The sequence below is a fragment of the Colletotrichum siamense genome, assembly GCF_013390195.1.
Source record: "Colletotrichum siamense strain Cg363 chromosome Unknown KSG_Cg363_contig09, whole genome shotgun sequence".
In the NCBI taxonomy this organism is placed as follows: Eukaryota; Fungi; Ascomycota; class Sordariomycetes; order Glomerellales; family Glomerellaceae; genus Colletotrichum; species Colletotrichum siamense.
The window spans coordinates 1799910-1821183 of record NW_023501022.1 but is presented as its reverse complement, the minus strand read 5'-3'; the positions used below and the strand labels follow the sequence as shown (position 1 = coordinate 1821183).

Below are 21274 nucleotides of genomic sequence, written 5' to 3'. Positions count from 1 at the left end.
TACCTTGTACGGATACAACAAGCATGAGAGAGAGAGAGAAAAACAGCCCCATGCATCCTGCCTGCCTGCCTGCCTGCCTGCCGATTCCTCGCACCGTTCCCTTCCCGACCCGAGCGAATACCGAGGGGGCAACTCAGAAGGGGTAAGGCATCTTCCGTAGGTCGTGTTCAGACCCTGGTTTCCGGTGCCTCTGCCCGCCAGCCTGCCCCAAAATCCCCGCATTCGCTACCTCATTACAGCGTCGCACCGGCACCTTTGGCTCTTCTCGTCAAAAGATCCTGGTTGCTGTCCCCTCCCTTCCGCTCGGCCGAGACACATGACGACCCCCAGGGTGCCTGACTGCCTGTCCTATCTCTCTTGCTTTCTTTGCCCTTTTGAACGGGGCGGGAAGGCAAGCGCGTGCAATGCACATGGAGAAAGCGAGAGAGAGATGGAGGCCCAAGACCATGTCACCTGCCCGGCAATCCTGCACCTGGACCTGACTACTTGCGCGCGCCCAAATGAACAGCCCACCCATCCCCCTTCCCCAGGACTCTCAGCCAGCCCTCGTCTTGGTGGCGTAGATGCGAACCAACCCCGAGCTGAAGACTGGGCATATGTCTTTGTCTTGGCTGGGGCCGGTTTCCCCAGGTCGGGACTTTGTGCCAGACGTGCAGAGTGACTGCGGTGACGAAAAGTCTTGGGGTTCGATCGGATCAGACCGAGGTGTCTACACCGGGAGGCATCTACAAAACGTCACTGATTCGGTTGATAAGATAGCAGACACAGATATGACGTTGAAATATTTGGTTCCATTGTGACAGGCTCTGGTAAGCGTGTACTGTAGAGTCCTCAGAACTCTCTCGTCAAAGCTAAAATAAAAAGTCCCTAAAATAGGGTAGCATGAGGACAGGTTATCTGCCCCGATGGGACCCCCCGTCGCTCAGCGATCAAGAATGGTAAAGGCCCCTCCCTCCAATGCGAGACCCCGAATCTCTCTCTGCCTCCGTGAAAGCCATTATCCGAAAAGGATCCATGGATGCTTGTTCGTTGTTCATACACAACCCCCCGCTGAGAAAGCACCCAGTGCCATAAATAAAACTCCCAGACATGCTAGATCATCCCATCGTCAACGCTCCGTCCAGAATTGCCGTTTCCGTCCTGATGATGACTTTTGCCCCCTTTTCTATAAAGAATGCCAATTGCCCCCGAGCTTTGTCCATGTTTCCAAACAAAAGTGTGCGCAAAAGCAGAGGTATCGTGCTAGGCGGAAAGATAAATAAAAATTGAGGAAATGACCTGCCAGCTTTTGACGTACGAGCCATAGCTGGAGGATCGTCGAATCGTACACACAAGTTTACTGCGGCGCGCCAGTGCCGCCGAAGAAGAAGTCGAGCTCGCTACCCGGACGTGCGAATTGGTGCTCGTTCTCAGCAAGTTGTTCCAAGAGGCTCAGGAAGGGATCCTTCTCTTCGCCGGGACCGGTTCCAGTGCTGCCGTTGTTGCTCTTGTTGCCCGGGCTGGGTGCGGCCACCCCCGGTGCCACCTTGTTTCCTCCGTCGTCGCCGTGCCATGCGGCAGGGCTGCCGAAAGCGTTGGTTGGTAGACCGCCAAACATGGGGTCGTAGCTACCGCCTCCCTCGTTGTTGCTGTTTGGTCCAGGGGTCGCGAAGCTGAATTGAGGGGAGAAGGGAGTCGAGGATAGAGTGGGAATGTTACCCTGCTGATGGTGTTGAGGTCCAAGAGAGAACCCCGCAGCGGCCGCCGCTGCTACCGCCGCGTTATTTGCAGCTGCTTCATCGTACTGCCCATGAGGCACTGGTATGGGCGCATGTTCGATTGCCTCAGGGTGAGGTGGCAACGAGGTGGGTGTTGCCAAGAGACCCGGGGATGGGTGGGCAGCCATTGTCGGGGTGGGGTGAGAGAACGAGTGGCGGGCGTGAGACGGCGTCGGCAACCCATGCGGAGGGGCCATGCTGGTAGTACTGAGCGGCGACAGGACCTTCGGGTCCGGACGCTTGCGGCCAGATGGCGCGGTGTTCTTGCGCTTGAGGTTCGGCCGCTCGTTCTCGTGCATGCTGTTCGCGCGAGGTGCGTAGAGATCATGTCCCGTGTAAGTGTCCGTGGTGAAGTCAACAACGACGTCAGACAGGCTCAAGTTCGCGGCATCGAAGTTGAACGTCTGGCCGCCAGGTCCACCAATGTTGGAGTATCGGTCGAAGAAATCCTCGAGGTGGAAAGCTGGAGAGTATCGCATGGGGTTGTTTCCTAGACTCTTGACAAGCTCGGAATGGGCGTTGTAAATGCCCTGGAGCGTTTCTCTCTGGTGCTGGACGCTGGCCCACGCATACCGCAGCTCGCTCAGTTGTTGCATCTCGCGGGACAAGAAGTCGGCCGACATGCTGAACACTGTTGAGTCTCCACTTCCGTTCTTGTTGTAGTGTGCGCCGTGAATGTGAACTGTGCCTGCAGTGCAAATGCAGTAGCCAACAAAAGCTGGCCACTCGATTGTTCCGGTTTGTTTACCGAGTTCCACGAGCTCGGAGATGGCGTTCGCATGGAGGAAACACATGTTTGTCGCTTCAATCTGCCATGACTGATGCTGTCCGGTTCCAGCAAGCTCGGCAAGGTCGATCGGAAGGAACGGTCGGTAGATGAGGCAGTGAATGAGATGGTAGATCAGTTTACTCAGGACGAGGATCGTCGAGTCGGGCTGGCCAAATAGCGTATCCAAACTCGAGAAGACGTCTTCGGTGCCGGATGCCCAGATGTCCAGGTCTTGACGGATCTTGGAGAGGTTTGAGAGCGAGTGCCAAGGAAAGTGAGAGTCGCCCTTCACACCTCCGGCTGCAAGGTATCGGTTTGTGATGCCGAGAATGCGGCTAATGTCGATAAGCATACCCGTGCTTCCCTGCGACTTTTTCCCACTGCCCTGAAGAAATTGGAGATTGGACCCAGACTGAAAGAATTCGCCGTCGATGGGTGGTGCTGAGGGATTCGGTGACCAGCATGGGAGTCGGAGGAGGATGGTCTTGTCGCCGATGAGAGAAGGGCGTTTTGAGCCACAGGCCAGAAACCGGTCGAGCAAATAGCATGTCCAAAACAGCCTCCTCCTCATTTCTCTTTCAACAGGCGTGACTCGAGCATGGTTGTCCATTTCGCGGTGAGTTTCGAGGGCCATTGCCATCCCTACTGCGTTTGCTGTGGACCTGTGTTAGCATCATCGCGTGGCTCATGGTGTGATGCACGTACTCATCAACATGTATGCCTTTTTGCCCTTGCCTGCCGCCGTGAAGGCAATTACGAGCAACAATAAAGCTTGCAAGGCATCGACTGAAGGCTCATCCGTGTCTATCTCTGCTCTTGCCCTGGCAGCAAACTCTTCGCTAAGTTGAACAGCTGACTGATAACCGCTAGGGTGAGGAGTGTATCTGAAGACGGGTTAGTAGCCGAAAGCGCCCTCTTTGGCCACACATACCTCGCAGCAACCGCGTAGATGCCATGGACCAGGTAGTTTGGTAATTGATTCAACTGCAGCCTTTGTCGAACCGACGACTCGTCGAGGATGTGATATGGCTTGGAATGGAACCTGGTGAAGTACGTATCCAGGAGCGCATCAGGCTGAATACCTGGTGGTGAAGGCTCACTGCTCAAGTTAGGTGACGGTTTCTATGATTCGCCTGGGAGAAGGCCTACCTTGCGGGTGCAGGCGAGTAGATGGCCGACTCATCAACGTCTACCTTCGAAGTGTCCAGAGCTAGACGCTTGGGATTTGGGCTGTCCTCCGTGTCAGCTTCAGGGCGAGAAGCGTCTTCCTCCTTGATTCCAGCAGTCGTTGGCGTCGTTGGCGTTTTCTCTCCCTCGTTCTTCTCTTTCAGCTTTGCTTCCAAGCCATCCACTCTCTTCAAGAGCGCCTCGAGTACATCAGTTTTGGGTCCACGTTTCTTCGGCACAGCATCTGCAATAGCAAAACAATGAAGTCAGTCAAACCACGGACCCTCTCACAGCTAAATTCTCAGTCAAGTCGATGACGGAGCTCTGCTTACCGTATATGCATGGACATTGAAAAACTTGACACGCTTCGCATGAAGGGCGGAGCCTGTTGCACTTGATCTAGAAGGATGTATTTGTTAAGACATTGGTTCAGAGCTTTAGGCGCGCATATCTAGCCTGCGTACAGCGCCGCGAGATTTCACGTTGGTGTCTCACCTTGCGCTTGCGGCATGACTTGCAGTTCATGGATTCCCGGGGCTCGTTGCTCATCCGCCGTGTTGGTAGGCGCTCGATGCCGACCTGAGGACGGGACATGGCCACGGGGTGGACTCCGGGAGGTGCGATTCCGTTCATTGGTTCGAAGATGGACGTCGTCATGTCTTTGGGGGCGGGTGTAGGTAATAAGAGAGAGTTTTGGGGGTTGGTTGCTGCTCAGTTCGGTACGGTTCCGAAAGTCGGGGGCGAGAAGCTGTTGGTTCAAGCAAGCTGGGTCTGGTCTGGCTGTGTGGAAAGCAAGCCGGTCCGTCTCTCACAACATGTCGAGGCAACTCCAATGCGGCCTGTAAGTCGTCTGCTGGATGTCGACCAAGATGACGAGCGAAGAGGTCTGTGGTTGAAGTGCGGAAGCACAGAAGCCAGAACAGAAGCCGAGCTAAGGGTAGGTAGCGAGACAGGATCGGGGACGGGTGAGGTTATGAAGTAAGGAAGGGCAAAGAGGTTACCAGGCGCGGCCTAGCATGTAAAATGATGACTGTCCCCCAAGTGGCCGTCTGTGTGTAGACATGTGGAGGTGGCTAGGTACTGCAGCCGACTAGGGTGTGTTCGTCCCTCGTCGCCCTGGGAGGCAGTTCGGATGCATCAAGCAACAGGGGAGCAAAAGTGAACGGTTACAGAACCAGGGGGAAAGAGATTGACAAGGAGCTCGAGTCCAATCAAGGCAGAGGAGAAAGGGAGGTTGCACGAAGGGGGCAGAAGAAAAATAAAATAGAGCAGCACTGGGGGGGCGGTCATGGAGTCGTAGTGCACTAGGAACGGGACAGAGCAGTGCAGGCCAGCAAACCAGGGACTGGTCAGGAGCAGAGGAGGGGGAGTAGGTACTCTGTACACTTACTGCCTTACCTGCCTAGGAGGTCCAGGTTTACAAACGCCGGGAGGAGAGAGAGAGAGACATAGAGATGGACTGCGTTGGTGTGTGTGTGTGTGAGTGAGTGACCGGTAGTGACTGAGTGATGGAGTCGGAGTGTGGTCAGCCAACGAGGAACAATGCAGGCGACAGAGAGGGGAGCGGAGCCCTGAGGGGAATGAGGAGGGCCCAGCAGGAAAGGACCGAGGAAGGACTTCACTTGGGCCTTGGGACTTGGGACTCGGGACCCAGGAGGAGACTCGGAGAGGGGAGGGGGGGCCCTGGGAGGGACGTTTGGGGGGGCACGATGTTGGGGAAAGATGGGGCAACCTGCTGCTAACGTACCTAGCGTGCAGGCCGGGGTATGGGGGGTTACCAGCGAGGCTTGTCTTGTTCTGTCGAAGGTCTCGATGCGAGCTAGGAGCCGACCTGGGGGCTGCCACCCTGGGATCCTGGGCCTTGACGCCCACCCACCCCTGTTCCTGCTAACAGTTACGGATACTGCTAGCTACCTACCTTAGCCTGGAGGAGAGAAAGACCCAGGCAACGGAATGGAAAAAAGACAGCTGTGAGGCCCTAAGGTACGGATACGGGACTGACTTGGACATCCAAAGCACCCAAAAGGCCGGCGAACCTCTCCCGATGCCGACGCACACGAATGTCTCGGAGAACATCGACAACGGGTAGGACAATGCCTTGTCGTTGTCCAGTGCTGTATTCTGTTGGGCAATGAAACAAGAAAAGAGGAATGCAATCAAAAAAACTCAGGGAGACGAGTCGGGCTCCAAGGCAAGCACAAAGGTAAACAAGGACAGGCGGTTGAGCCACCCGCTGTGCTGCCGCTCATCTCATCGGCGTTTTTTCTTCTTCGTGTACCTAAAACAAGCGTTGACAATGCCGCTCGAGGTCGAAACCACACAGACAGGATCGAGGAAGCTGATGCTGCCATGTCTTGTCTGTCAGGACTTGTCAGCAATGACTGACGCCGGATCAAAAGATTGTCAAGGTGGGAGTTGATACCTCCCCGTTCGAGACACACGGGTTGCTGCAGACTCGCGTGGCTAACGAACGTAAGGTACCTGCTTTGTGGCGTTCCAGTCGTTTCTTCTCCTCTCACACGACCCGAGATACATACACTGCGTCCAGACGGGCCAGGGTTCATGTTGGATGGGATGTGTGGAGTCCCGAGATGAGAAGTGAGCATGCTCGCTGCGCGTAAAAAAGCAGCGTGTGCAGCGCATCTGGTCACTGCAGTGTACATACATACATACACTGCCGCAGTGGAAGAGGCCATGCGAGATAGACAGGTCGCTTTTCCCAGATGGGGCGGACCGGCAGCACATCAGGCGGTAAGCACCAGCCAAGGTAGACAGTGATCTCTGTTTGTGCCGGCTGGGTAGGGTTGGGTTGGGTTGGCCTGGCCTGGCCTGGTGAGGTCGATGTCAACGTGATGCTGGTGGGCGGGAGAGGGGTGGCCATGAATGCGAGCCGCTCTTCTCGACGGCGGTGGAGCCAACTGCGAGGAATAGAAGTCGCCCTGCAGCCGCGGAGAACGTAGGCCAGCCATATGACGGACACTGTGAGTGTGATTGTGCGATGGGACGATGCCGAGGCCAGGTTCACTGGAACCCATTGGACTCTCTGCTCTGAGCAGGTGAAGTTGGCAGTTTGCATTTGCCAAGCCTGAGAAAAGACGGGAGGAACATGGGGCACCACGTTCTCCCCTCTGCGGTCATGTCCACTGAGCCGACAACATGAGATGGACTTGCACCACTCTTGTCTGAGCTTTGGTGGAAAGAAGGGAAAGATCCCACCATGTGGAGGGAGGACTGGAGAAAGGAACAGGCCGAAAGTCCCCACCGAGATTTACACACAAAGCCGGTACATCATCTCCCCAAGTACCACACGTTCCCTGTCTTAACAGAGTCCGATAAGTCAAGGCGCCGTACACGGCACGGGTACCTCACGCCCTCTGCGCCGTCCTTCAATATCATGTAACTACCCGCTGTCCGGGACACTCGACATGCAAGATGGGAATCGAATCACAGACACCAGGCCTTTGGAGGGCAGTCAACATAAGGTAGCGGAAAGCTTGTGAGCCCCGAGATGTCGGGTGCTTGCAGCGCCGCCTGCCCGAGCAGCATCCCGACGTTGCCGCCGCCGCCCGCCTGCCCCGATGTTGCGTAGGAACATTTGCTGGCTGCCCTGTCCTGCTCCGTCGTCGCCTTTTTTTTTATTGCAAAATGAGATGTCAACTGCCATGTCCACAGCATCCCGGCGACCCTCGCCAAAGCTGCCGACGGTGGGCGGCCGCGTTCTGCCCCGGCCCATGTCGCAGGGCAGAACGCCGCTCGTCCTCAGCCAGTCTAGGTCTGTGACTGAACTGAGCGGAGCTAAAGACATAGGGGAACCTCGAAACGTCTCATCTGTGGATTTTTCGTTGTCAGGTTTGTTGGTGGTCGTCTCTGTCTCTACGGATATCTTTCACGTCTTCGTATGCCCGTTGACCTCATCCGGCCAGCTACAGAACACGGCTCCAGGATTGACCCAGACTTTTGCTCACCGACACGGCGCACATCGCCTCTCTAAGCCTCGGCCGCGCAATAGGGTCTTCCCAGTCACTCGGCACGATGTAGAGAGAGGCCTCAGCTGAGGGCAGCCAGTGGTCCTTCTCAACGTCTTTTCCATTGCCACTCCACCAACAACACCCCGGTCGACAACCCTAAGGCACGCAACAGCCGTTCCGCCCGCGCCACGACCGAACATGACTCTGCTGCTCAATACGTTGCTCGTAAAGATGGGGCGTTTCTGGAAAACACATATCCACTTCTCATTCAATAACCTTTTCTCTCATACTTGCTCGCGGAAGTCAGGCAATCTACCTTTCCTCTCTTCCCACCGGGCTGTAACTTAAACCTGCGCGAGATATATCCGCTGGCGTTTGACATGCTCATCAACACGTGGGCGGCGGCAGAAACGCACGAGCGCCGCGTTGTTCCACCCGCTCCTATCTTCAAAGACATCGAACTCGCTTATGGTCTTGTCTCATTGTCTCTCTAGGCCCAGAGCCTCCTCCTGCTCATCACGGGACAGCACGGAGCGGCCAGCATCAAACCACGTCGGATCGAGTCGAGTTGACACAGGCCAGCGTCCACAAACCCCTACATGCACGTTGTCGCCGCCAAGCATGCTCGAACAACTAGTTAGTACCTACCACCCTTCGAATGGAACCTCCGAGGTCAACTGTGCTACCCATGGAATGCGCGTGGCCATGCAACGACAAGCCAAAAAGCCCGGTGAATGGACTCCTCCGCGGTCAAGGCGGCACCTCTCGAGGCCGGTACTTCTTATATTACGTACATTGCATGCATGCACTTCCCCAGGACTCATCTGGCAGACAATTAATTTACTGTGCCGTGTCCCATCAACAAGAGGCATACTTCGTGCCATCTCGAGGACAATAAGAAACGACGAGTGCATGGGCAGGACCAGTCGTTCTCCAGTGAGGTGAGACGAAATCTGTTTGGATCGCCGTACGCAACGAAAAAAAAAAAAAGATTGTTAGGACGAACAGGAACATTGCAAAGCAACAAGGTGCCATGCAATGCGCTGGTCAAACTCCCGGCAGATCAACAGCCCTGGGTGATGAGCAGCGTCGCCTGTTATTTTTGCAGCCCAGATCCCCGCCGCCCGTCCCGCCCTCGGGGCCTGTTCTATTCGTGCTTCTTGTCTCGTCCTGCCTGTTGCAGACAATGCTCCCGGCTGAGCGCCCCGTCGCCCCTTGTGAGGTTGCTTTCGTGGTGGTGCTGGGCTCGCCAGCCTTCCAGGGTTAAGTACTCACACGGGCAAAATTCAACGTCGCGAGACGAATACGGATATCGCCCTCGCGGAAAAGGACCACGGGAAAGCAGGCGATGGGTGTACCATGCCTCGCCATTGCTATGTCCTCGCAAACCTGGTGCAAGACCACTGTGTCGGACCCCGTTGGTCAAGCCGGCACTCACCGGACCGCCAAGATCGGGCCATCTAATCATACCCATCCGTAGGGGTGCCCTTGGCGCAGGCTGGTCGGGCCTGGAACAGGTCATTTCTTCTTTGACATGGCTTCATACAAACTCGGGCATGACTCTGATGCTGACGTTTGACACTGACACTTTTGACAGATTAGTTCAAACACGCGATGAAGACGCAGGCCCTTTTTTTTTTTTTTTTTTTTTTTTTTTTTTTTTTTTTTTCTTTCTACTCGTCCCGCTCCAAGACAATGACGGACGCCATTTCGGGGGACCGAGATCAAGGGCCGGACCGTCAAACAGGCCCTTGTCACGTTGCTGTCAGATCTCGAGGGGGATCGAGGGGGGAGCAAAGAAAAGAAAGCAAAGGACAAGATGCTAAAGAAGAAAAGAAGAATGGCCTCTCGGCACAAGAGATCGGATTCGGCATTGGCAACCGCGGCCCTCCACCGTTTAAGCATGACTCTGCCTCGGATGAAACTATCGTCAAGTACCGGGAGCAAATGACGAACAACGGCCTACGGATACACTAGGCCATGCCTGCCTGTTCGTTCGTAAAGATTCCCTTTTCTGCGATGGTGGCATTTTGGCAACGCTGGCTGGCCCTGTTCCTCGGCCTGCATGGCAGACAACATGGCAAATGCGAATCAGTGAAGGAGGAGACGAGTGTGTGAGGGAAAAGGGGATGGGTGCTTGCTGACCGGGGCCCCCCTGGAGAGGCAGAAAAGATGGGATGAAGGATCCTTGTGCAGTCCTGGGGTCGGGGCTCAAGGCAAGTTGCGGGTCAGGACAAGACTCCAGATGGGCGGGCCAGCCGGACAGCTCCTCTCATCGACAGGGTGCGGTGCAAGTTGGGATCTGAGGCCAGACCTTGAGGCGTCGAGGCCGCAGGTGGCAGGTGACATGTTGCTGTCATGCGAACTTTCACGGTCGATGCTGTTCAGATGGATGCCCAATAGGAGACGCAGCGGGCCTGTCCTCGAGGAGAGCACATGCGGGTGCCAACGACTGTCTGCAGAACCGTTGAAGCCGTCGCGGGTTGCTGCTGCTGCTGTTGCTGGTGCCGCCGCCGCTACTTCTTCAACGCCCAGTACCTACGTTACGGACGGAACAGGTTGTCTGCTCTTACCCAATGCTGACTGACGACTTCCCTGACTACTGTCGCGGGTGGTTCAACGATACCTGATAAAGGCGCAATAGGAAGGACACATGGGGATCGACCATGAAGCTGACTGGGTGTGCTCCTGCTGTCTGCGAGCAGCTCCTGGATCGGGACATTTAATCCGTTTCCGAGATAACGTCTGGCATGCCCGAGGTGTGACCTGCGTGAGCGTGTCCTGGGTACCTTGGCCGTGAACTCTCCAGAAGAACAAGTTCAGCCAGCCGGCCAGCCAAACAGACAGACAGGCAGACACTTGGATGTCAACAACATCAGCCACCACCACCACGTTTTCTGCAGGCTGCCTTACAACCTCACCTTGCTTCCACCTTCATATCAAGATACCATCAATAGTACTCCTCATATTACATGGCTACCTATCCCTTCTTCGAGGTACAATCGCGAATGGTCACGGTTCGAGACTCGCCTCGCTTCTCTGGCCACGCATCTCGCATGGAATAAGGAATCTCACCCGCCTCAATCCAACCCAACCCGAACCACGAGGGCATGGCTGGTGTCTGCTCATCCTTTGCTGAGAGCCAATGATGGCGTCTGCATCCACCCATCCATCCTCGGTGCTCGGTCAGAACCCTTCGTTCGGCCCCCCTAGGCAGCAAGTTGCTTCATCCTGACGTCCCCAGCCTGCCCTGGGGATCGCAGCACATGGCAACCAGATGTGGTGCTTGAACGGCGACGACCCCGGTTTGCCAGCACTTAATCGCGCCAGGGGTGGAGCGGCTCGGGAACAGAGATCTTGGCTTGGAGGGTGTGCGGGCACAGCAAAGCACAGCACCGCATGTACGTACAGGCAACAGGCACGCAGGAATAAGCAACGGAGGTCTCGAGAACATCAGCAACGACATCACTTCTCACCATTGAGAGAGCACCACACCAAAAACGTCTCCGGCTGAAGGGGAGCGGGGAGCGTGTCGATCGATGCGGAGAAGCTTTCTGCTTTTGTCTCCATGCTGGACCACCTCGTCACGCCTATTGCCAAGACCGTCTCAACTTCTGGGGGTTCCCACTAACTGCGGTTCATTCGACCTTGCTTGGATGACAAGGAAGTACGGGCAGCAACTTCTGTCTCCAAAGTTCAAACCTCCCGTTGGATTTCCTCGTGGATGGGGCCCCCCTCGACACCGACGACAATGGCAGATGCTGCTTGCCGCTCGAATCAGAGCATTCGCGCACCAGATTAATGACGTTGGCAGCGCCCAGCCAACCCAACACAAGCCACCCGGCGCTCATATGCACCATCAGCCGCTGGACAACTAGTCGGGCCAACATTGGATACTGGCTTCCCCAGGTTGCCTGCCATCAAGTCGTCACAGTTGCCTCCTGATATATTGAGTGCCTTCCAGCGTCTCCAACCATGTGCACGACCAGAGAAACCCACAATCGGACAAGGACGTTGACACACACCTGTCCAGCGTAGGTCACTGCCACGGCTTGAGATCTGGCTGCAGCGGGCGCGCCGAGCATTCCCATCACAAAACCAAAGTCGATATTCGCAAGCTTGAACCAGAAAGACAAAGTCGCTGCCCCGCATGTGTACACCTGACTGCCAGAAACCCCTCCGCACCTAGCCCAAATGCGAGCCCAGCCGAGTAGCGGCCGAAGAATGCTTGGTTCAACAGCTCGGTTCAAGGACCCGATACAGGCCGGCGCAACAGCACCCAAACGAGCCCCGGTCGGAATCTCCTGTGCCCTCTGGAAGCAGCCGGATACGTGCTACTGTACCTACTCGTGCCGCTTCGCTTAAAGCCCAGCTCTGATGGCATGCATGCAGCCACCACAACGACGACAGACAGCCACTGGCGTCGCCGTGTCAGTCCTGCGCTACTGCACCGAGGCTAAAAGAACAACGGCCATATTCTCCAAATTTGGGGGCCAACCTCCATGCTCCATATCCATCAAAAAGAACGCGCGAGGCGGTTGGAAAGAGAGCAGGGTTCCTCGAGAGACTCTACGTTACACGTGGTGTCTACCGCGCCCCAAGGAATATGTTGGCTCCCGGATTACTGACCTGCCGTTCTTAGTGAGCCGACTAATGGAGGGCACTGTTCGAGAAGAGGTCGTCGACCATTATCGGACGTCAGTTAAGATCCATTGCCGAGAAGCTTTGACTCTGCATACTGCACCCCGACCGTAGCGTGGGTTCGACCTTCGAAAAGAACGATCCTCAGAGCCAACTGTCTCCAATCTTTGGCTCTGTGGATCGCAAAGTCGGGCCTACAGACCTCAACTCACAGACGTGAAGAGGGAATTTTGCAAGGGCAGTACAACCATTGCTTCATGATCTTGGGCATGATCTTGGGGTAACGGTGATTCCCTGGTTCGTCCCGCACCGCCAACAGTCACTTGTTCGTAGACAATCTCTCTGCCGTCGTTACATTACTGCAGCAGTCTTGACCGCCACGCGTGGGTCTCAAACGTTGCACAGCGGTTCTGTTGACGCTTGTGGCGTGAAGGCTCTTTCGAGCCGCCGGTCTCGGCTCCGTTCAACGGTCATCCAATCTCAGCAGGACAAACCCGCATCTAATTTCTTGACCTGCGGTCCTCATCAAAATAGCCCGGCAGGTTCTGTGTCAGTCCGAGGCTCTGACACAACCAGACAACGTCTTATTGTTGGCAACAGAGCGTCACAATGTGACAGAAAAGAAAAGAAGGAGCCCTGTGCCGCCAAGATCGGCCGACCTCCGGCACCCACAACTGCCGCAACCCGGGAAGAAGACTACGGCCTTGTCTAATACAACAAAGTCCCTGCACTTATCACAAGAAGCCTTTCTGCGATACGGTATCAGCTGATGCGACCTACCTTTCTCAGCGATTCGTTAGCTACCGTGTGATGTCCTGACGATCCTTACGCCGGCTCACAAACCGAGGAGATCTATATGACTGTCTACTATCGACCCAGCATCACGCATCAGCGGCCCATTGTCTCACGGTTACCAGCGCGGCCGGACCGCCGGGAACTTCAAACAAGACAGCTTGATTATGGTGCGGCAAACCGCGGGGAGATTGGGCCAGCGCAACAACGTGCCTCCGAACCAAGGCCAGACTACGAGATGCCACTTAATATATCCTCTACAGGCACTAGGTCCGAAATGGAGTTCTTCTCATTCTGGTTGCATGCGTAATTCAGGATCCTGGACTCGAGCAGGCGCTGTTGACCCAATCCCTCGTCGGTGGCGTCTGGGGCGATGGTCTGGCCGCTGGTTCACTCTCAACTTGCATGGCTGACGGCCTTGTCTTCATTTATCGTGCCGGGTCCTCCGTTCTCAACCAGCCATGTGGGAGACAGGCAATGCCCAGACTGTCACCTCTGAACTGCCGGACATGACTGAAGAGGGACTCGGCTTTGCCCCGACTTCACCGCCGTTCTTGCGGGTGTCTCCGACATTTTCGAGCACCACCGATATTTTGAATCGGTACATCAGACGCACGCGTCGATTTTGACGAGTTCCCCTTCATCCCCTCTGCCAGCCCTTGCATATCTCGTTTAAGCTTATGGGCGGCTGCGCGCGAACCCGTCCCACAAGCCTTCTACTCTGTCAGACTCTTGCCTACGGCTCAAGGGCCATCTTCAACCGTGCCAATCACCATGATGGCTATGGCGAAAATTGGAGAATTTGGAGAAGACGCCCACCATCATCTGAGTCAAGGCCGCCTCGCAGAGCTGGGGAGGAAGGTTGCCAATAGTGTACTGTGACTCCGCTCGAAATGCCCCTCTCCGCACTCCTCCACACATCCACCACGAACACCACCTTCACTTCTGCAGGTCTTGAACCCTGACTCTGTACAGAATACCTTCCACTACACGCATGCCCCGCGACACCTGACCACTGAGAAATGCCGGCCCGGTACGCCACTCTTCATGAAAGTCTCTCGACCGTAAAGGGTTTGGCGATGTGGCCATGCTTTTACGGGCAAGCACACGGAGGTAAAAGCACCGCAGCAACGACGTCTCGCGGTCATCTAAAGCGAATAGCGAGGAGCCATTATTCGGTAACTCCAGCCACACGAATTCTGCGGCTTGCGTTCAGGATCACCATCGAAGATCAACTTATCAGCCTGGGCTGGCTTTGGAAGATCGCTCATGGTCACTCGCTGGCTTTCAAAGTCATCGACACGACCTCTATAAGTCCTGCCATCGTCATCATGGAAGTCGGGTGCTTGCCTTCCTTGGAGTAAGAGACAGGAATCCAAGTGGTCATTTACTACGCCTCCGACGCCGTGTTACATCAAATCGCCCTGTCTTGCATCGTCATCTCTTGGGTAGACAGCAGTCAAACCAGCATTTGCAGATGCGTCATGCTGCTCTAAGCAAAGATCACTCGTCAAGAGAGGTCGGGTCGGGAAACCTGCATTGGGCCACCTAATTCCTTTGAAACACGTCACTTTTCATTACCGAGATGGCGGCCGTCTCCTCTCTGGGAGACATGCCCATCAACAGTGACACTATCTCAGCGCAAGCCTCTTTCCTACTTCATCTCTACTCAGCAGGGTAGCGTTTTCGTCACCATCAGCTTCTCTTTCATATCACACTCAGCTCACTAGCGTGTCTGCCGTCACCCCTGCCACCGTCACAGATCATTCCGACTCTCCCGAGTTGTTCCTGCCGCCACAAGTACTCTGAACCACGATTTTGCCATCGACGGTCTCGTTCCGTCCCCCCGAGGTTCGCGGTTATTACCGCGCTTTATTCGCTGTTGAGGCCTGAAGAACCCTTCCGATCGGTCCAACCGCACTCAGGGGGGGCTAGCTTTGCTCTCCCGCCCTTGCATGATGAGGTTACTCTCTTTGGAGGGGCTCACCTAACACGTCACTCATGTGGACTGGATAGTGATGGTCTTTTGAACGGCCCGAGCAGGCGTGGCGACCCCTCCTTCTGCCGCTACCCTTCAGCTTCCAATGGCTCAGGGGTCGTGAAGGGTTCACGCTCGCCCGGTGGCTGAAGCTGTCTGCATCACAGTCCAATTGTCCAGCCCAAGGATAGTTCTGGTTGCCCAGAGCACCTTACCTTTGGTGCTTAACGGAAGCCTGTGGACATGTTTCATGGGCCATAGGAGTGAGCAAAGGGTGCTTCCTGCAGGCCACCGGTGCTGACTTACACGGCTCAGCTCGGCGGCACTCCTCCCGTCTCGTCCTTTCCCACAAACGATCACCTGCTGTTGAAAAGCTTCTTGCCGAGACGTCTCTCAGTGTGGTCTGCGTCATCTCTTTCTCTACCTCTCCCACGGTGGTGATGATCGCTTTCGTCTAATCATGTCAGCCACATTTGCTGACCATCTGCTCCCTAGGAATGTAACCATGTGGTCTGAGATAGACGCGGACATCACGACATGTCGAGTCTGTTGTAGGAACTTAGGGTTCATACCCCTAGTGACTTGTTGACGACAACAACTTCCATCCCTTCCAATCCTATTCCATAGCATCCTGGGCCTCTGAGGTCAACAAGTCCTCAATCGCAAGCAAAGTGTAGGAAGAAGAGGTCGCCGAGCTACTAGTCTTGTATGATTTCGAAGTTGCTGCGCAGCACTTTGACCAATAACCTCCCTTCCTTCAGGAATACCATTCATCAATGAGGAGACAGATATGGCTATATGACACTGCAATACATCGAGCCTGGTGATAGCTGGAAGAAAGATCATGTGGAAATGTTCACCGAGCCTACGTGTTGACAGCTGAAGGTCTTGAGCTTTCGTACTCCGGAGGTCGCCCTCAGTCTGGATCAGGCGCATCCAGCACGACAAAAGACTCGCCACTTGCCCGAGACCTCCGTAGCCCGACCTGAAAATATTAGAACCCATGTCTCTTCTGGAAAACTCTGCCACGGCAAGGGTCTTTGAATTGCTAACTTGAGTCAGAATTCATGACTCCTAGGCAAGGATCGCGCGCTCCATCTTCAAGGACGCAGATGGTTTCGTTAAGGTGGACACGACGAACACAGCACAAATAGACTTGCTACAGCCAGGCCGGTGAACTTGATCGATATGGAATTGGCTCTTGGTCAAAACCAGCGCTGCCATTGGCAGGCTATGTAGCGCCTACATAGTAAACCTTACATTTCAGAGAAAGCAGGAGACCGGGCTAGTCTGGCCTCGTGCGTACATAGATTGGATGGAAATAAATCATGTAAATGCTCTCCGCAAGTCGTCTCCTTTCCCTTTCTCACTTAAACGCCGTACATGCATTGAACTCTTCCTCGTATCCTCCCTCTCCTGGCGAGTTCTCGCAATCAGGATGAGAGCAAAGTCATAACAGACTTGCCAGTGCCCATTTCCGCTTCCGCACGATCATCTGCGGTTCTTTCAGTCCTGGCAATCGGAAATGACATAGTGGGCCTCCAGCCGCCCCCCGGTTCTCCGTGGGGAGAACGCTGTGGAAATGCAGCTGAGGGAATTGGCTCGCTTCTTGCTCCCTCCGTTCTCCGCACTTGGGGTGGCGGCCGATAGCCTGGCTTGGCTGTCGTAGAGAACCCCATGCAGCTCCATGTGGTCTAGCTCCCTGTGAACCCGGAGCTTGTCGAAGCGTCCTCGTCGCTCTTGGTCGTGTCGCACTGGTTCTGGCTGGCTCATTCTGCAGTGCAAGGCTTGCTACAAGGTTCCATTGGAATGAGGCTGTGGGCTGGATATCCGCATCGCCATGATTCTTATCCGTTTTTTGATGCAAGTCGTTTGCCCAGTGCAAGACATTTGAGGGCCCGAGCTGTCGTCTTCTTCCCCCCTCTCAGAACAAACTCCTGCCACTTGCCAGCCTGACGAAGCTGTAGGGCACGTTCTGACCGACGAGCAGCCTCAGAGTCTCGACCGTCGTAAAAGCAGCGGTATCAGCACTCCCATATGCGGAGAATCCGGCCTGCTGAGCGATGATGCTAGGATCGCCACCTTTCCTCGCACCCGCAGTATCTGCGAGGTCAAGGAAGACCTTCTTGAAATTGGAGCTTCCTTGGTTATTGGCACCAAAGACGCGAACAAGCATGCCGACAATGTTGCTTTTCTCTGGTCCCAGGGCTGAGACGACTAGGAAGGGAGCCGCATCGTCGCCGACAGTCTGGGCTTTCTTCAGGCTTTCGAGGCTGTTGAAAGGTTCAATCGCAGGCCCGTCCCGAGCGAGCGCCGGCGGTGTTCGGAAACCGACTGTGTATATCTTGCCAACCTGAAGTGCCTTCAAAGCGTACATTATCGACGCAGCATCATCACCTGATGAAGCGAGAACGACGGCTGTCCGTCCAAAGTATGCTGAGGGTGCCATGTCTCTCGTCAAAGTGCTGATAATGCCTCGCCAGCTGGCATTGTCAAGTATCAGAGACGTGTTAGGAGACAGGCTGGATACGCCCGAACCAAGATGGCCAAAGGAATCGTGATGTCCGTGCCGCGGGCTCGACGGTATGGATGCCGGTGCTGAGTTGGCCGACGATGACGATGCTGACTTGACAATAATCGTGTCCACAGTTCCGATGAGACGAGCGGCTTCAGTCAACTCCGGTCCCTTTCCCCCGTTCAACGACGCAAAGAAAGGGCTGTGTTTCAGCAGACCGCTCCACGAGACAGGGGGGCTAAGGTAAGCACCGCCAAAATTCTTTTGGTTGCACCACGCTTCCATCGCCTGGAAGTTGTTGGGAAGACGCTCCACAACAGCAAAGTAATGGGGAAGGCCAAGCTCGTTGAAGCACTTTTCGTAAAAGGGGGCCTGGGGAGTCGAGCTTCGGAACGCTGGCGTGGTGATCCCGTATATGCTCTTCTTAGGAAGTTGTCCCAAAAGGGCCAAGGCCGCGTTGATTTCAGAGGCGCTCATCTGTCCCGGGGCTGCCACAATGGGTAGCAAGGGATGCGTGATGGGAGTGAAGACTCTGTTCAACGTGCGAGAGAACTGTCCCGTCTCTCCCATATTGACTCCCGAGAAAGGCGGCGAGTCTGGGTAGTCTGCCCTCATCTTTGAGCGGAAGTATTCCAACTCGAAGTTTTCATTATGGTCGTTGATGATGGCAATCATCTTGATAATGTCGGCATATTTGCTTGATTCCACATACACTTGCTCTGCATGCGATGAAGGCCATTTGAAAGTACCGGAGAAGTCGTGGAAAGCGGACATGATATGGCTGCTACCTTTCTGTTCCCAGAGTTTCTTGCGGATGGCCTCGGGCAGCCATAGTTCCACGTCAATGTATTCGACGCCCCACTGAATGGCACGATACAGATACTCGTAGTAGAGATCAGGGTTCTCCATCGGGAATCGTCCGTTTTCTCTGGTACATCTTGTCGTGAAGATGATGGGAAGCTCCGTTCGTTGGCGTAGGAGCATGAGTTGCTCTCCCACGTAGCTCAAGCTAGGGACAGCAGAATAGGTACCGTCACCAAGTGGTTCCTTGAGAAGATCGACACGAATTTCCACAGCATCTGCACCAACCGTGAGAATATCGATGTTCGGCAAAGCCGCACTGACGTCGGGAAACGTCGTAGAGATGAAGTATGTCCTTGGTTTTGACATCAATGTCTCGTGGTGGCTGATTTGTCCCAAGGTGAAGGAGATGAATCTTGCTAGGTCCCGGCGGAAGAAAGGGGCTTCGCTGTACAGAAACTCGTAATCGCACTCGGCCGAAAGGAAGATGTCTGGCGGCATGCCAAGATTGACACAGTGGGCGTTGATGACCACAACGACCTCCTTGTTTCTCGAGGTGATGTCGCTCTTTGCAAGCTCCGCCGGCATGCCAATGACAAGTCCATGATCCGCAGCGCTGACCTCTTTGAAGGAAGAACGGATAGCGAACGGTTTGCCCAGAACATCGGCAAAGACTGAGACGATCTTGTCCTGACCAGAACCAAACATGATAACGACGATCCTCGTGTCCCCTCGCTGAGGAGCACTCCCAAACCTGGTGTTGCTCGCGACAACAGCAGGGCTTCCATTTCGGTCAACGTCCATGTCGACATCGTGGCTTCCAGATCCGTTCATGTTCATACTGCGGGGGCGTGCTGGCGTCGGCCCAACTCCCAGCTGGTGCACCGATGCCATGTCTATCATCGAAGATCTGTTGATTTCAAGTTGAGAAATCCGAGCAGTCACGCCGGGGACGGTGAACTGAGGCGTAGAGTCTGCAACAACACCACTGTAGGCCGGTCCCTCCCCTTCTCCTCCTTCAGAATAACTCGGATGACCGTAGGGAAGTATGTTGGCGGTGTAAGTTGGTGTTGGAAGTGTCAAACCAAAATCCCATGACAGGACGAGCCGATGTTCCAAGTCGGATTTTGATAGTACAGAGGGCGACTGGAATGGACTTGACAGGTCACAGAGGGGGTAGATGGTGTAGTATGGTTGAGAAGCGAGTGAGCAGGGCCCCAATGGTGTCAGGTGATCCGATGGTGTCAGAGATATGCGCCGGGAAGAGGAAGCCGGTGGGGGTCGTCGTGAGGTTGCTGCATAAGAGGCGTCCTCAAGATCGGGGGCGCGATATGCGCTGTGAAGCTCGGGATTGATAAGAGTAAGAGAAGAAAGCTGCTGACTACAAGGAGGGCGATGACGGTGAGAAGAGCAGCCCTATCAAAGGTTCTGGTAGAACGAGGTACTTTTCTTCCACCAATTCGGGATGGAGGTCGAGGTGTTCCGATGCAGGATAAGGAGTCTGCGATTCCAAGGGTGGGCAGGCTCGTCTAATTGAAGCGCGGGCAGACTGGGCCGCGTGCCAATGACGGGTGGCAGGAATCTCGATTGAAGCTCTGGTGATGGTGCTCTGGGGTCAGTCGCACTTCGCGCGCGAGTCGAGCCGTGGGGGGGTTCTGCGTCAGGACGAGGACGAGCTCGACGATAGCCAACGAACAGAGCTCAGGCAGACAACGTGGTAGCCGTGGGAAGAGAGCGTGTTTGAGTGGAGGTTGTCGCAATATGAGGAGTTGAGATGAACCGGCCGATGGCACGGGAAGGACAGGGCCGCGAGGAGGTCTAGCTTAGTGGGAGAGGAGGTATTTCGCCGAGCAGGGAGTTGGCGAGGCGGCGGCGGCGGTGGCTTTCGGGACAGAAGAGTCTTGTCCGGTAGGGATGTAGGTTGTGGCCCGCGGGTGGTCCGTCTGTTCGTGTGGTGTCTGGCAGTATGGACCAGACCAGAACGTGGAGATCCCTGGACGGACAGGGCAATATGGAGGAACGATAATGCCAGGATGATAGGCGTACTGATTGAATTGGCGAGGTGTGTGATCTCAACGGCAAAGCCGGACGGTACAACGCAAAGGACAATCTGGAGGTCGTCGTTGGTGGAGGAGACGGAAAGATTGATGGAAGTTGGGGACGGCGAATTGTTCCACCACAGACACAGCGTTCCACCAGACTTCTTGACAAGAGACGACAGGTACCACTGGGTATGCAGCAGTAGCAGCGGCAGCAGCAGCAGCAGAGGAGGGGCAAGCCGGATAGCTGTGCATGGGACAAGGCCTGAGACGGAAGAAGTAGAAGAGCTCCTGCTGGCTGACTGGCGTTAGGGCCGCAGGAGGAAAGCTTGGGTCTTGGGGCAGACAGTCGTGCCGATGTTCCTGAAGGCCGGTAACAACACCGGAGGCCGGGTGCCTTGCTGGGAGCTGCAGGTCGTCCTCGTCCGTCGTCCAGAACACGGTCTAATGATGATCTCCCCAGACGGGGTTAGCTCGTAGAGTCGAATAGCAACTTGCTGCCTGGTGTTGTTGTCGTCGTCGTCGTCGTCGTCGTCGTCGTCGTCGTCGTCGTTGTCTGTGATGGGCGTCGCTGCTGATGTTGGGAGACAGATAGACCCTCCACCGCGTGTCTTGTTGATGCCAAATGAAGAACACTTGGGTGAAGGACAGTAAAAGGCGTTGCATGCAAACAAACACACCCCATGAACTACTCCAGCGATAGCAACGACTGACTTGCGCCTGCCAAATGGTGGGGTAAATGGGGAAACCATGGGGAGTGGCATCCCCTGTGGCCCCCCTAAAGTGCAGCTGGCTGGGATGTTTCTCTCCAAAAAGCGACCCCCTGGGCCCCTGGGTTGAGTCCCCT

The 21274-nt window shown here is 55.3% G+C and overlaps 2 protein-coding genes across 2 annotated transcripts; both read right to left on the bottom strand.

Moving 5' to 3' along the window:
• Positions 1-1336: 1336 nt before the first annotated feature.
• Positions 1337-4350, bottom strand: CGCS363_v013200 (putative transcriptional regulatory protein; the record flags this gene model as incomplete). The annotated part of the gene is made up of 5 exons (XM_036645049.1): positions 1337-3180; positions 3232-3410; positions 3458-3625; positions 3676-3893; positions 4189-4350. 5 exons carry the CDS (start codon positions 4348-4350, stop codon positions 1337-1339), a joined length of 2571 nt encoding a protein of 856 aa, XP_036489460.1.
• A 12646-nt stretch (positions 4351-16996) lies between these two features.
• On the bottom strand, positions 16997-19222 carry aroM-2 (Pentafunctional AROM polypeptide 2; the record flags this gene model as incomplete). Its single annotated transcript, XM_036645048.1, has 1 exon — positions 16997-19222. The coding sequence occupies one exon, from the start codon at positions 19220-19222 to the stop codon at positions 16997-16999; it is 2226 nt and encodes a 741-aa protein (XP_036489415.1).
• Positions 19223-21274: the final 2052 nt, after the last annotated feature.